The 14,946-nt window shown below is 35.4% G+C and overlaps 1 protein-coding gene across 1 annotated transcript; it reads left to right on the top strand.

Moving 5' to 3' along the window:
- Positions 1–3,630: 3,630 nt before the first annotated feature.
- Positions 3,631–9,300, top strand: LOC123895293 (probable ubiquitin-conjugating enzyme E2 25). The gene is made up of 8 exons (XM_045945547.1): positions 3,631–4,002; positions 4,152–4,266; positions 5,146–5,286; positions 5,385–6,524; positions 6,605–6,668; positions 7,032–7,171; positions 7,275–7,586; positions 8,757–9,300. The coding sequence occupies exons 1-8, from the start codon at positions 3,923–3,925 to the stop codon at positions 9,027–9,029; spliced, it is 2,265 nt and encodes a 754-aa protein (XP_045801503.1). The 5' UTR covers positions 3,631–3,922; the 3' UTR covers positions 9,030–9,300.
- The last annotated feature ends 5,646 nt before the right edge of the window (positions 9,301–14,946 follow it).

Raw genomic sequence — 14,946 nt, forward strand, 5'->3', positions numbered from 1 at the left:
ACTTCAAAGTGCTATTAAAGCTAAAAAAAATGCTATAGTAGCCCTTTTTTGTAGTAGTGGTACTATCCAACATTACTTCTTTATTAAGATAACACTATACCTTAATATCCTTCTTTATTAGAATAACATAATTCTAATATTCTTCTTTATTAGGATTACAATATAATTCCTAATATTCTTCTTTATTAAGTTGATTTACACCTTAATATTCTTCTTTGATATTTAAACAAACATCATCAACAATCATCAACAACAATTATATTTCACACATACCATCGATAATTCATCAACACATACAATGCATTTACTCACATTTTAACACAATACTAATAATATAAGTCAATTTTATTAAGCATGCATTATCTCACAAAACAAACTCCAGAATCGGAATCTACGCGAAAAACTGGGTAAAATAGGTTCCGGGTGCAAAAGCTGTCAAAAAGTCAACTCTAAGGTCAACTATTGACTTTCTAGTCTGTTAGCTGAGCGAAGGCCTGGCGAGCCGTAGCGAACCACACCAGTGGAACTCATGCTCGTGGCGAGCTGTAGCGAGCCGTAGCGAAGGCCTCCTGTCAGGAATGCTCAAAACATGCGATTTTCACTTCAAATCACCCAAAAATCTCATTTTTCATGTTATAAACCCCAAATAAGTTTATATTCAAGTACACAACACATATATGAACATAAAAGGACGGTTCATTTCACCGATCTACCACATATACATCGAAAAAGTAGTGATTTACCACTTTTGAACAAAAAGCTCAAGAACACACAAATCTTGCTCAAACATAAACAAATAGCCAATTTTACCCCACAAATTCGTTCTTACTACATGTTAAAAGTACATTATACATGTTTTAATCATTAGAACTCACTTTTGTTTAGAAAAGATCCCTCAACCCAAAACGAAAATGAGTGAAAGAGTTTGGGAATGGAGGAATCGACATCCTCCCCTCTTTATGACCACTCATGAATATGCAATCTAACTCTCGTACCTTTATCCGACGAAAGCTCGACGATTTGCTCTTGATCCCTCTAGCTCAAGCTTGCCCTAGCTCTCCTCTTGCTCTCCCTTCTCTCTTCCTCCTCTTCAAAGTCACGAAAAAATGTGACACTTTCTCTCTCTAAGGGCTATAAATAGCGCCCCCCTCTCATGAGACAAGGTCCATTGGGCCTCAAGCCCAATTGCTCGGCCCAACTCGTGTTAAAACTCACTAACTCGCGCGTTAACTAAAACTCTCGATAAATAACTTAAAGTTACTATATTAATTAAAAACCACGTCACCAAATAATTAAACACTTACATAGTGAATAATAAATTTGGGTCGTTACACATCATGTCTTCCATAGATATGTCAAACATATATATAAACAGCCATGTTAATTCTCACTTGAAAATATAATCACGCCAGATTTGGTTCTTAATGAACAATTCATTTAAATTAAACTTGATTTTCGCATCAACAATTGATACGTCTCATAGAGCCCTAACCGTCACTTATGCAAACCCTATTATAATGGCACAACACTTGCGCCGTTATGAATCCTTATTGCAATAACGTGATCATACCAAATCAAGTACTTTGATTCTTTATTCTACATGATGATCGAAATTTAAAACTTCACCAGATTCGGTTCCGAAGCACTTCACCAGATACGGTTCCTAAGCACTTCACCAGATACGGTTCCGAAGTTTCAAATATCAATTATCAAATACGAACAAATATCATGACTTAATTATTTTATGATCAAAATTAGTATATCACATATACTATTATCGCATAGGGTTTAAAGTTGATGTGATGCCGATTTTAATTCCCTTTCTTATTTAATTAATTCAAATATGTGTAAACGAATTTAAACAAATTGTTTAAACATAAACAGTAAACAAAACAATCCGATTCAAGGTTTCATAATTGGCTCTGATACCACTAAAGGGAAATCGATATATCAGAAGCAGCGAAATTTATAAAAAAATTCGATTTCCTTTCCTTGGATCATTACGAAGAGCAATGAATCAGTGATAGTGTTGTTACCTTACAAGTAGTGGAAGAGAAGTTTCGATCACAAGCTGAGCAACCTAGCAAAGCCTCTACTCGTCCACACCGAACGGTTCTCCTCCGGTACCCGATACTAGCCAAGTAATCAGAGGTTAGAGAGAAGAGAGTGCTCTTTTGTTTTTCTCAAAAACCAAAAAAAGTGTTTCTGACTATGGCACAAGGGTTCTATTTATAGAATATCTTTGTATGCTCTCCAAGTCAAGTGATAGTGGACTTCCTTAAGCCCATTAACCTTTTGCCAACTAATTAGCAATTTTTACTAATTGCACCCTATTCATAAGTCTTACTTATGTTTCTCCTTATGACTGTTCATTTGTGTGTGACCCTATAGGATCTTGCCACGTTGGCAATAATATTAAATCCTATTTTAATATTATAAACAGTGAGCGGTATCTAGCAATACATCACTGCTACCCAAGTGACAAGAATGTCAGGTGATCTTACGAAACCTTTCCATGATAATATATATGTGTACAATTACTCCTTTGTCCTCATATCTTTATTGAACACAAGACATAGATAGTGTCATCCTTGTATAGTTCAATATTTGTATTTCTTGATCCCGAAGCATACTGAGTAACGAATAAGTCCAATATCTCATATTGACTTAATTCGGCATGGCCATGCAATTTTTCAGTCATGTTCATCAAGAGGCCTAAAGATATATCTCCCGTTATGCAGGAGGGACAAATCCCATCTAGGACACTCATGTCCCTCAGCATGGTTCGTCAAATGCCCATTAACCGACGTTATAATTATCCTGTTACAGATAACGTTTGAACGACAATAAAACATTTAAGTCCACATCTAGGGATCATAGTGGTTTCAGGTCTAAGAGTGATATACACTATTATCACTATGAGAGTATCTTATGACACTTTCATAACATATTATGTAGTACTCTCATGGTGGGTCAATCCAATATAAATATTACTCCTAATATTTATACCTATGTATAGACTTAATATCTCATATTCATGACCCGTGAGATGTGGTCATCAGTCTACATACACAATAGTCTCTACGCTTTATTATTATCCCACTTCATATTAAAGCTTGACTACGAATACTTTTAAGAATAGTGTTCTTTAAGTTAATGTAATCTCACGATTAAGTCTCACTTAATGTTTCATCACATGAACTATCTATTCTAAGGACTTTATTAATCTTTACAATAATTATAATAAAGAATGTCATACTTTATTTAATAATAAATGTCATGATACATAGCATAAGTTTAACATAAATTATTGGCCTCTAGGGCTTACACCAACAAAATCATCCTCGCCCTTCAATTCCGGACAATCCCTTTTGAAGTGACATTTCTTTCGACAATGGTAACAGTGCCACCTGCCACCGCCCTTTCCCTTAGCCCTCCTACCTCCACCTCCGTCTTTCCCACTTGAAACATTTAAGGCATCCACACCGTTCTCCATCTTTCTCACTTGAAATGTTTAAGACATCCAAACCGTTCTTCATCTTCAAGTTATTAAACTTAATTTACACATATTATAGGTCCAACTAGTAAAATTTCAAATTTCAATTCTTACATAGAGTGAGAAAACAGTAGTGGCAGAAACGTAAATGACTAAAAAAACGTGTCTTTGTAGGTAAGACCAAAGAAAGAGGGGTTTGAGAGAGAAGTAAAGAAAGAACACACACGGTGTGGTCGCAATCCATGTTGATCTTCATGACAAGGCGCGCGAACCCAATATATCATTAAAAAACCTTTCTCATCTCTCTTCTTCATTAATCCATCTCACACATTACATTCTTCTTCTTCTACTCTCCCTCTCTCTCTCTCTCTCTCTCTCAAAAACACTAACAAAGCGGTGGTGGATTGAATTTCCCGACGATTCTTAATGAGTCGATCGATCGAGCAGCCTCCTCCGCCGCCGCCGTCGCCGTTGCTGTCCGATCATTCATTTCAGACTTCTAACTCGTCTGTTTCTCTTATAACCTTTTACTGTTTTTTTTTTGTTTGTTTGTTTGTTTCATTTTCTTGCAATCGCCGATTTTACATATGCATGAAATTGAATTGAAAATGAAAACACTCACTCTCTCTTTGTGTTGTGTTGTGTTGTGTTATAGAAGGAGTGTGTTTTCTGGGAGTAGTTCTCATCGCTTCATGGACCCTGACGTGATCGAAATTCCACCACCACCAACTCATAATAAGCCTTCTAATTTGTTGAAGCAGAAGAAAGAGGTATTGTTCGTTGCTAATCTTTTCTTTTACTTCAAATTTCAATTAACCCACTTTTTGTTTGAGAATAAATCATCTCTGTTTTATTTTAGGCTTAATTCTTAGCTTTTCATTTTAATTATTTTTTCTTCTTAAACCACCTAAGTTAGTTTCCTCGTCGATTTTGTGGACTTCAATATTTCTCGCTTTGATTGCTGAGTTTTGTTACTATGATACATTGTCAATTTTGGTTGTTGTTTTGTTTTTAGTTTAGTTTACTCTATGTGCCATTTTTTTTTTTTGTCCATGGTTACTGTTGGTACCAAAGGTAGTTGAAGTTTAAAGACTTTTTCGGTACTTTGGTTGGGAATTCGGTTTAGATTGGATTCAGTTTAGATTTTTTTGGTACATTGGTTGTAACCAATTTTACCAAATTCCTTTAACCCACCTTGGAATTGCAATTTGGGACGTGTTTTGGTTTGTAGTGCATCTTTAGTTCATGTGGGAATGCATATCGGGATACAGTCTGAGCTGTTCTTTGAGTAATCAATTGATCTGGTTATTGATGAAATGTATGCTGATGCTGGCTTAGTTTATCGGGGTCAAGGAATCAGCATGGGTTGTTGAATATCAGCTTGAAAATTAGTTGCCTTACTTTTTATGTTATACTGCTTGTTTACGTTGTATAAATATATCCATTTGACTTATTTACAGACCACTAATATCCTTCCTAATTTTGACTAGGAAATATTCAAATTGTCTGCTTTTCTGTTGATAGGATATATAAAGCACATGCATGCTCTTAGTTCTAACTTGCGTTGCATTCTTGTTTTTCTAAGATTTAATGATGTCTCTGTCTGTTAATTTCTTACGTGGATATCTCAACAATATTTTCTTCTGTAGGCCATTGTTCCGGATGTGATTGACATCGACAACGATGAGGATTCATCAGATTTAGTGTTAGTTGGTGAAAAAGTTGTTAAGATGAATAAGGGGAAGACCATTGAATCCGTTCACAATGGTTATGGTGATCATCAAACTATGGTTTGTGAATAAGACTTCTTTCTTGTAACTGACTAACTGATTGATGTCATCCTCTTCAACATTAATAATGAGTAAATTTTTCTTAATACCATTTTCAGGAAGACTTTGATAATATATATTTTCCATCTGTGATTGACAAATCTGGACCAAGTAGCAGGGTCGAGTCTTCCAACGGTTATACTTCTGTATCAAATAATGTAATCAACATTGATGGGGATGGTTCTGACCACTCATATGATGATGATGGTGATGATGTTGATGACTTCTCTGATCTTTTTATGGATGATTACATGGACGTAGATAATTATACTTTACTACAGGAGCATTTTGATAATGCGAATATACCTCCTGGTATTGAGGCACCTGTTCCTTGGTTGAAAGAATATGATCTAGGTTCAAATAAGAATGAAAGTAGTTTATTCTATCCTAGCTTGCATATTCCGCAATCTGATTCTAAAAATTCTCAAGTTAGTGGCTTTTTTCAGCCTACATGGCCATTAGAGCCTATTAAGCCTGAAATTCAAGGACCTACTGAAAGTAATTCTAGTGTGCAAAATAAAATCGTATGTGTTGATCATATTTCCAAATTAGAATTACCTTCTCAGTTATTTTCTCAATCTGTCCCCAGTAAGAAAAAATTCGATTTCACACAGAGCAGGAGACGCAAGTTAAAGTTGGCATTAGGAGCGGAGTCATCTACATCTAATTTATTTTTAGGACCTTCTGGTAAAAAGAAGCCTTATGTTTTTGATTCTTCAACTAACTTTAGCTCTTTAGACAACTCAGCGGCCATGAAGCTGCCACATGGAGGTGAGTCACCACATTGGAAACTACTTGAAAGTGCAAAGAAAGCAGCTGCAACTGCAAGTCTTGGTTCACATCATTCAAATTTCTTTGGACCTGTAGATGGACCATTTCCTTTTCCGGGAACTGATTTTGTAAATCCTTGGTTGAGTTCTTCTCATTTTAATCCATATCCAAGTTATACAGCTAATCCAGGTTTTTTTAATCCATTTGTTCCTCTTCATGCCACACCTGAGCAACTGTTCAATAACCCTTGGGTTCACAATTCTGCAAAAGATGGAAATAATGGCACAACCGCTGATAGTACTGTCGTGACCATCTCTGATGAAGTCAGAGATGAAATTCTGAAGAAATTTCAAAACTTTAAGCAATTTGACACTATTGATGACACATCAGACCATTACTTTGTTCGCACCAACTCTTCCATGACGCAGGTAACTTTCTTTTTTAATGCATTTTGGTCCAGTTTTAATCTTAATTATGTTGTTTTACCATTAATTTATTTCTTGGACAGCATTCAAAGAATTGGGTTAAAAGAATTCAGGAAGAATGGAAGTTACTGGAGAAGGATTTACCAGGTAAAGTTGTTTTTTCAGTATTTTTGTCGCACATTGGCTATGATGTTTTTCTTATCATATTTACTTTTTCAAGATGAAAGATCTTTACTGTGTGATTGACTTCACCTCATTGTTATTAATATGCTGTGGTGGCGTTTGTCAAACCTAAATGCCATTAGTGGGTGCATTTTTTAAGTGTATATCCATATAAAATAGTTATTGTTTTTCTATTGCTTGGTAGAGGTTAGATACTTGTTCTGAATCTGGAGGTTAGAAAAGCTGTAAAATGTAAATTGTGTTTTTAATATCAGAATGAGCAACCTGTCACTGCATTTTTGTACAATTTCTTGCTGTTTATTTGACACTTTATTTTATTTCTATTAGATTCAATATTTGTCAGAGTTTACGAATCGAGAATAGATCTGTTGAGGGCTGTGATTATTGGAGCAGAGGGAACTCCTTATCATGATGGCCTTTTCTTTTTTGATGTTTTCTTTCCCAGTGGCTTTCCTAATGTACCTCCGGTATGTTGTTGAGATTACTGCATCTGACTTGCATTATTATTATGCACACCATCTTTTTAATCTTTAATTCAAAGTGTGACTCAAGGGACATTTTTCAATGCAGCAAGTCTACTACCACTCTGGTGGACTTCGACTCAACCCAAATTTATATAATTGTGGCAAAGTGTGCCTTAGTCTACTTAACACCTGGTCTGGCAATAAAAATGAGAAGTGGCTCCCAGGCGTTTCGACAATTTTACAGGTCCTGGTCTCCATACAAGGTCTAATCTTAAATACAAAGCCTTACTTTAATGAGCCTGGATATGCACGTCTGAGTGGTTCTGCAGAGGGTGAAATGAGATCCCTGCGGTATAATGAAGACACTTTTCTCTCATCATTGAGGACAATGGTTTATCTGATAAGAAGGCCTCCAAAGGTTTGATTCTAGAAACATCTTTTGGTTCAACTCTTTATCTATCTCATATAATGTATATTATTTTAGATAGTTTCCTTTGTTAGTTGTCATGTTAACTCATTGCACCTCAGCAAAGTGTTGCCTATAAATTCTTCTGCTTTGCCTTTTGGCATGCTTTGGAGGGACAGAAGAGAATAGTGATAGACATTGTATTTGCTAATTTAGGAAATAATTCAACATTTTAGAACAATAACCTGAGCATATATATATATAGGCAAATGATATCGAGGATTTTGATTCAGTATATCAGTCCCCTTCAAAGTATGTGTACTTTCAGTAGTAAATTGTGGAGATCTTGCCATGTAGCATTGTCCTCATGATTTATCTACATTAATCACAATTCAAGATACTTAAATATTTTCCTAGACATGCTGGATCTGTGAATACATTTTGGTGATATAGTTTGATACTGCTGAATAAAAGAAAAAGGACAGTGGGAAACCTAGAGCTGGAACACGGTTTAGGGTATACATGGTTTAGGGTTGTTTTCAATATGCTCTAGATACCATTTTAAATGAGAGAAAAAGAGAGGTAAATTGTGAAGCCGTGTGTTTCAACTAGACACTGGGCTCTCTTTACCATGTGTTTCAACAACAAGCAAGTCTTGTCCCACTAAGTGGAGTCGGCTACATGGGTCAAACGATGCCATAATGTTCTATCATATAATATTTGATTCCTATTTACCTGATATTATATGATACGGATATGTCAACTATATACAATAAATACATAGATGCCATGCCATATGTCAAGTAATCTTGTTTTCAACAGAATCTGTTGTTAATAGCACACTATAGCGGTATAGCGTGGCGGTGAGGCCCTCCACCGCTACGACACGTAAAACAAGATAGTGTAGCGGTATAACTTCTAATAACTGCCTTAAAACACGTAAAGATCTTCCACATTATATAGTTATATATTAAATAATTCAAATAGCGGCTATCCCGTATGTTATGAAAAGTGTTTTTAGCATTTTAGATCCTAAGGAGTGTATTATTTGTAAGTAAGACAAGATATCTAGTAAGTTATGAGTTTATGTAGTTTATTTATTTCTGTATATTATTGCCTTACTTGTAAATTGCTTCTATTTTGTGTTAAGAACTTGACTATTTATATTATTCTGGGTTTCAGAGTTTCGAGGACTTCGTTAAAGGTCACTTCTGCAGCCGAGCTCAGGATATTCTGGTGGCTTGTAAAGCATACATGGATGGTGCTCAAGTTGGCTGTTTGGTCAAAGGTGGGGTTCAGGATGTTGATCAGGGTGACAAGAGCTGCTCAAAGGAGTTTAAGAATTCTTTAGCTGCATATGTGGATATGCTTGTTAAAGAGTTTACACAAGTTGGAGCCAGGGACTGTGATAAATTCTTGTCTTCATCAACGGTAAGCAACAAGCCGTCGGAATAATTGTCATTGGCTGCTACATTTTCTTGATAAAACCAATTTTGAAACTACATAAAGGATTATTATATTTTAACTGAATAGCTTATTTATGTTTTATGTTGCATTGTTGAACCCTTGTTTATATAGACTATCTTATTTTGATGAACAATGGCCTGCACATAGTTCTTGATATTGTATATACTATATATATAGTTGCAGATGAATTATTAATGAATTCTTAGGATGGCAAAATATCCTTCATCAGTATATTCTGGTTTATCTCTTTCTTTGCTTACATGTTTTGCTTATTACATCCTATCGGGAAAACCTTTTCATTTCTGTTCATTTTTTCTTTTTACAAGAATGTTCAATTTTTCATTTCTGTGCATCAACGGTTGAGATTTGACAACTTGCTGATGAAATCAATGGTTGAGTTTGCACTAAAAAATAAATTCTAATGTTCAAGTTGACACGTTGAACAATCCTCAAGGTGCTACGAGCCTACGAGTAGTCTTGACCATCGCACTGCCATATCTTCCTCTTTTTTTTTTTTCTTTTTTTTTTTTTTATAATGGAGAGGGCTAATGCCCAAAGAGAAACAATTACAATTCTATCAACCTAGGGGTAGCATATCATTAGTGGGGAGTTCACTAATTTGTGTTGGACAGTCCTCATAAAATTCAATCTCGTAATCCAACGTGCATCCTATATTAGCTAATGCATCTGCGCATCTAATAGCTTCCCGATATGTGTGTGCAAAATCTCGACACACCAATCCTTGTCCACAAGCTTCTGAATCTGTTTCACCAGTGCATTTCCCTGAGAACTATGCAACTGTCTGTTCTTCACCAACTGCACCACTGTTGCGGGATGGATATTCACTTCGACCTTCCTAAATCCCAACCGATGAACATACCTCAGTCCTTCTAATACTCCCCATAACTCAGCCACAAATGCACTACATAGTCCAATACCTTTTGTGAATCATCCTAACTACCTGGCTACCTCGAATAATTCCTCCACACCCAGCTGATTGGTTCTTCCTATATGCGCCATCCGTATTCAGCTTAATAAAAAAAAAATTGGAGGAGACCAACCAATTAATGCAACAACTTTTTCTCTCCCAGCTACAACCTTATTATTGCGAGCTGCACCCTTGTATTCTACAGCCAGTTTCATGATGTGTTTGCAGGCCTATACGGACGCACAAATCAATCCTCATACAACTCTTTATTTCTCCAGGACCATAGAGCATGATACGCTAGTCTCTCCATTCCACACTGCAGCTCCACTCAATGGAATTATTTAAGTTAAATTACATCCAATTTTGCAATTCACTCATGAAGAACACACCTTTATGCTTCAGAGGTATTGTCTGCAACCATATATGATATATCCTTTGCAAGTGTGCAATCTCTTAGAGATGCCACTTAAATAGGGGTGTTCAAAACCGCAACAATATCGATCCAAACCATTTCATCCAAAAACTGAACCACTTCATTTTGGCCAAAAAGTAAGACAGCGTACCCCTATGGAAAATAGGTTTAGAAACCGGTTGAAAGAGAAGTGTTAGAGTCATACTCTCTAACACTCTTTTTTACACACTCCACTCCAGATGCTTATGATTTTGGCTTAAAGATGTTTCTTATAATTTTGGGACATATTCCATGACCCAGCGCTAGGAAATCTTTTACGTCATCCAAGCAGATTGAGAGAAACTTTATCATTGTATTCCCTCCGTCCTAAATTATAACGGAAAATTGATCAAAAAAAAGTTGATGTATTTGGTTAAAAATTTGGACTAAATACATCAATTTTGTTTGATCAATTTTCCATTATATTTTGGGACGGAGGGAGTATATCCTTATAAATAGATTCAACAATGAGTGGGATGAGTAGTTCAACTAGTTAAACTAGTTGAACTAAGGGTTAAAAAATTGAAGATTCAGAGTTCGAGTCCTGACACGGGGAAAGACTAAAAAAATTCAAAGATGTGTTTGTTGCTCTTATTATGAAGCATTATTCTCATTTCATTTTTATGTTTGTTTTGTCGCAACTTTTTTTTCCTTCTTTTTTTAGACAAAGAAAATAAATAAAAAGAAAAGAGAAGAGATAGTGAGAATATTAGAGAGAAAATTATCCGATAATCGTCCCATTTTTTTGTTGAGAAAAACAAAATGATATTCATTCATTCAAATGGATAGAATACATCAAATACAATCACATAATCAACATCGCTAAAAACGTAAAGGATGAATCTGCGAACAAAACTCACATGATCCAAGTTAATAGCATACCACAACAAAGTGCCTACAACAAATAATATGATAAAGTTAAAGTCACCGGAGTATCCATTTGCAACGTCGATGCCCAAATCATTGGTTAAATATGTAATTGACTGAAGTCGATCTTTCAATAGAAATCAAATGAACACCGCAACAATACGGTACAACAAAAAAAGACGCACAAGACGACCAACAACACAACGCCGCACTCAGACGGCGAAATCACAAAAAAAAATAAAAATTTATCAATGTGAAGATCACTTATTTATATTAAAAGAAGAAAACAACATAGATAGAGGAGTGATTATAGATCAAAAATGACTTAAAACCACTCATCTTCGATGAACAAAGGAGTAAAGTGTTAGAAAAAAGGAAAAAAGAAAATTCTAAATAGAAACTAGGGCCGGCGTTAATGTCCAAAAATAATTATACAAAATATAATTTTTCTATAATTTTTTTTGTCAAATAAATTGGTGGCTAGAAAATTCACCTTAAAGATAAATATGTGAAGTATCTCGAATTCGAACTTTGACTTCTACATATATAATTTCCCTACCAACTGAGCTTTTATCTCCTGTGTATTTATTTTGTACTATACAGTATTATACTCTCGCTAAACCTTATCCCTCCCACCAAAAAAGATATCGCATCTTCCTCACACACACCACCAATCAACCACCTCAGAAGTTTAAACCTTCAATTCTCTCAAATAGTCCTCCAAATCCTTTATCATCATCATCATCATAGAAACATGTTTACTTCATCTTCCATCCCATTCCACGCCCCAACCATTCATCATAGTCTATCTTCCACTACTACCCACTCCTTTTCCTTTCTCCCACACAACAATAACCTCATTCTCCACCTTCGTACCCCATCCTTCCTCCGCCCTCCCCCTCTAAACCCCTCCCCTCCGTCAATTTTCACCGTCTCCGCCAAGTCTTCAACGCCCGACAAAGCCAGCGAGCAGAAATGGGTCCACGAAGGTCTCATCACAGAGTCTCTCCCCAACGGCATGTTCCGTGTTCGCCTCGATAACGAAGACCTTATCCTCGGCTATATCTCCGGAAAGATCCGAAAGAATTTTGTTCGGATCCTTCCTGGCGATAGAGTTAGAGTTGAAGTAAGTCGCTATGACTCCTCCAAAGGACGCATTATTTACAGAATTCGCAATACACCTGGTAGCAACTCTTCTTAGTTTTTATGCACGTGTAGTGTTTGTGAAAATGACTCAAACAAACGTGTGCTTGAGAAGGAGGGAATCTTTTTTTTTTTTTTTATTTGTCTGTTAATTTCAAGATTTCTTGGATATAAAGAACCAACTTCGAGTACATTGTTGTTGTAGACAAACATGAAAAGCATAAATATGATTTTGTTCTCTGATTTTGCGCTGCTTATTTCAGTCTTGTTTATGATTGCCACTCTTTATTTCTTTTGCTCATATAAAACTTATCCAGATTCATGTAAAATTAATTTCAATATGTGGACGAGAAGTCATATCTTGGATATATCTAGCAGAATTTGTATGATGTTGGCAGGTTGGGTACATAGCTGATGATGATTTCTTCCACCCATGAAAATCATTAGATTGATCCGCATACGATCAATGTATAATCTGCCTCTGTTTGTTGTGTACTAAATACTACTATGTAGAATGAGTTTCATATTGGTGATTGTTCTGTTAGAACAGGCATGAGATTGCATGTTTCCTGGTCAATCAATCTCTCTAGAAGCGTCATTGGGAAGATCCTGCTTACTTTGACAGGATCTTATTCCAAAGTTCTAAACCTGCAGCCTGATCTTCCAGCAATTAACATCGATAAAATGTCTTATGATTTAAAAAATTTGCAAAATAATGGGTGTCTTTTGATTTGTTGATTTTCACATTTTAAGTATTAGTAACACTTTATTACCGTAAAAAAAAGGTATTAGTAACACTTTATTGTAATTCACCCACATGTTTGATTTTTTTTTGTTGATAATTTTTATGATCAGCCACATATTTGAGTACAACTAAATAAAACCATCCTTAATAATTCCATGATGATCTTGGAAAATTGAAATTCAAACAAAGATAATCAACAATAACCAGTTCATTGGGTGACCCAATAACTAATTCGGCTTGAATTATTTTGGTTTGGATAACTATGTTCCTAAATTAATATAATAGAGAGATAGGATTCGTTTGTAACATGTTTCTTTGTGTGGATAAAATCTGCCATGAACACGGAGCAGTACTTTTTTTAACATCCGTGGGTAAAATAAAATAAGGATATTTCAATTACAGGTGTAATCCATACTTTTTGAACGTTGGTGTAATCCATACTTGTTGATGAATTAATGAGACTTTGGCACCCTACTGATTCTAGGTCGCCCTACAAAATTACCAATATGCCCCCGTCCGCTTTTTAAGTAGCGGATTATACGTAGGATGGTGTTTGTTTCTCAAGAATATTATTTTTATAATATGCCCCCGTCCGCTTTATAAGTAGCGGATGTTAACACCCTGCCACGATTTTTATAACGTCCGCTACCTAAGTAGCGGAAGGGTAAAATGAGAAATGCGTAAGGCGCGCGAATAACCGGTAAAGTGATAAAAGTAATTCTCAATTAATATTAACTACATGAAAGAGACCCTATTCTAATTTTATAGTCCTTGTGGATCGATACTCTTTTTATTACGACAATAATCTCGTGCACTTACGAAATTATCATAATCCTAGCAGAGCTTCTCTCTCTTCACTCATGCTTGTTAAAAATAGTAAAAAATTAGTAACCCCAATTTTAGAGTCACCTTCCGGAAAACATGATCATCCTCATTGAATTATAATGGTCATAGTTTGTTTTCAACATAATCTGAGCGGTTCTCATCTTTTCCTAGACTGACTTGATCTTTAAGGTAGTCTCCTGAATTATCTCTGGTCCCAAAATTTCCTTGTCACCAACTTTGGTCCAGTAGAGGTGTTCTACATTTCCTCCCATAAATTGCTTCATTAGGGGTCATTTTGATGCTAGACTAATATGCTTAAATGCAGTTTTATCCCCTATTTTGAATAAATCGGAATTTTATCCCCTTACTTTAAAATTCGGAATTTTACCCTCCCTGTTTATAATTTTTTGGATTTTGCCCCCCAAAATTCTGCAAAAAAATCTACTTCTGAGCATCCAATTCAAAGCTTCGCACAAAACTCAATTTTGATCAATAATTCACCAAACTGGTACCAAAATGACCGTAATCGAGTTAGCTTTCGATAGAATTAGGTCCACTAAATTTGGAGTTATATAGGGAGATTATTTTTCGATTTAGTGCAGACCTGTCCAATTACTAATTCTGCAGAAATCTGCTTCTGACCATCAAATTCAACATCGTTTACCGAACGCATCGTAACTCCAAATTCGATGAAATTGAAATGTCAACAAGGGTAATTGATAAGTGCCAAAAAGTAGTAATTTTACATATATAATTTATGCACTTATTGACTTATTTTGCAAGATTTGTGTATATAAGTCCCCAAGAACTTGTACATATACGTGTTGATCTAATTTTGGTTAGTTTATCTTTAATCTCAATCATTTTGACAGGTTTTTGTACTTAAAGTTGAATTTTTGATGAAGAATTAATGTTTGAACTGATATATGCTGGCTGGGCTAGAGAA

Source organism: Trifolium pratense, linkage group LG7, assembly GCF_020283565.1.
Source record: "Trifolium pratense cultivar HEN17-A07 linkage group LG7, ARS_RC_1.1, whole genome shotgun sequence".
Classification (NCBI taxonomy): Eukaryota; Viridiplantae; Streptophyta; class Magnoliopsida; order Fabales; family Fabaceae; genus Trifolium; species Trifolium pratense.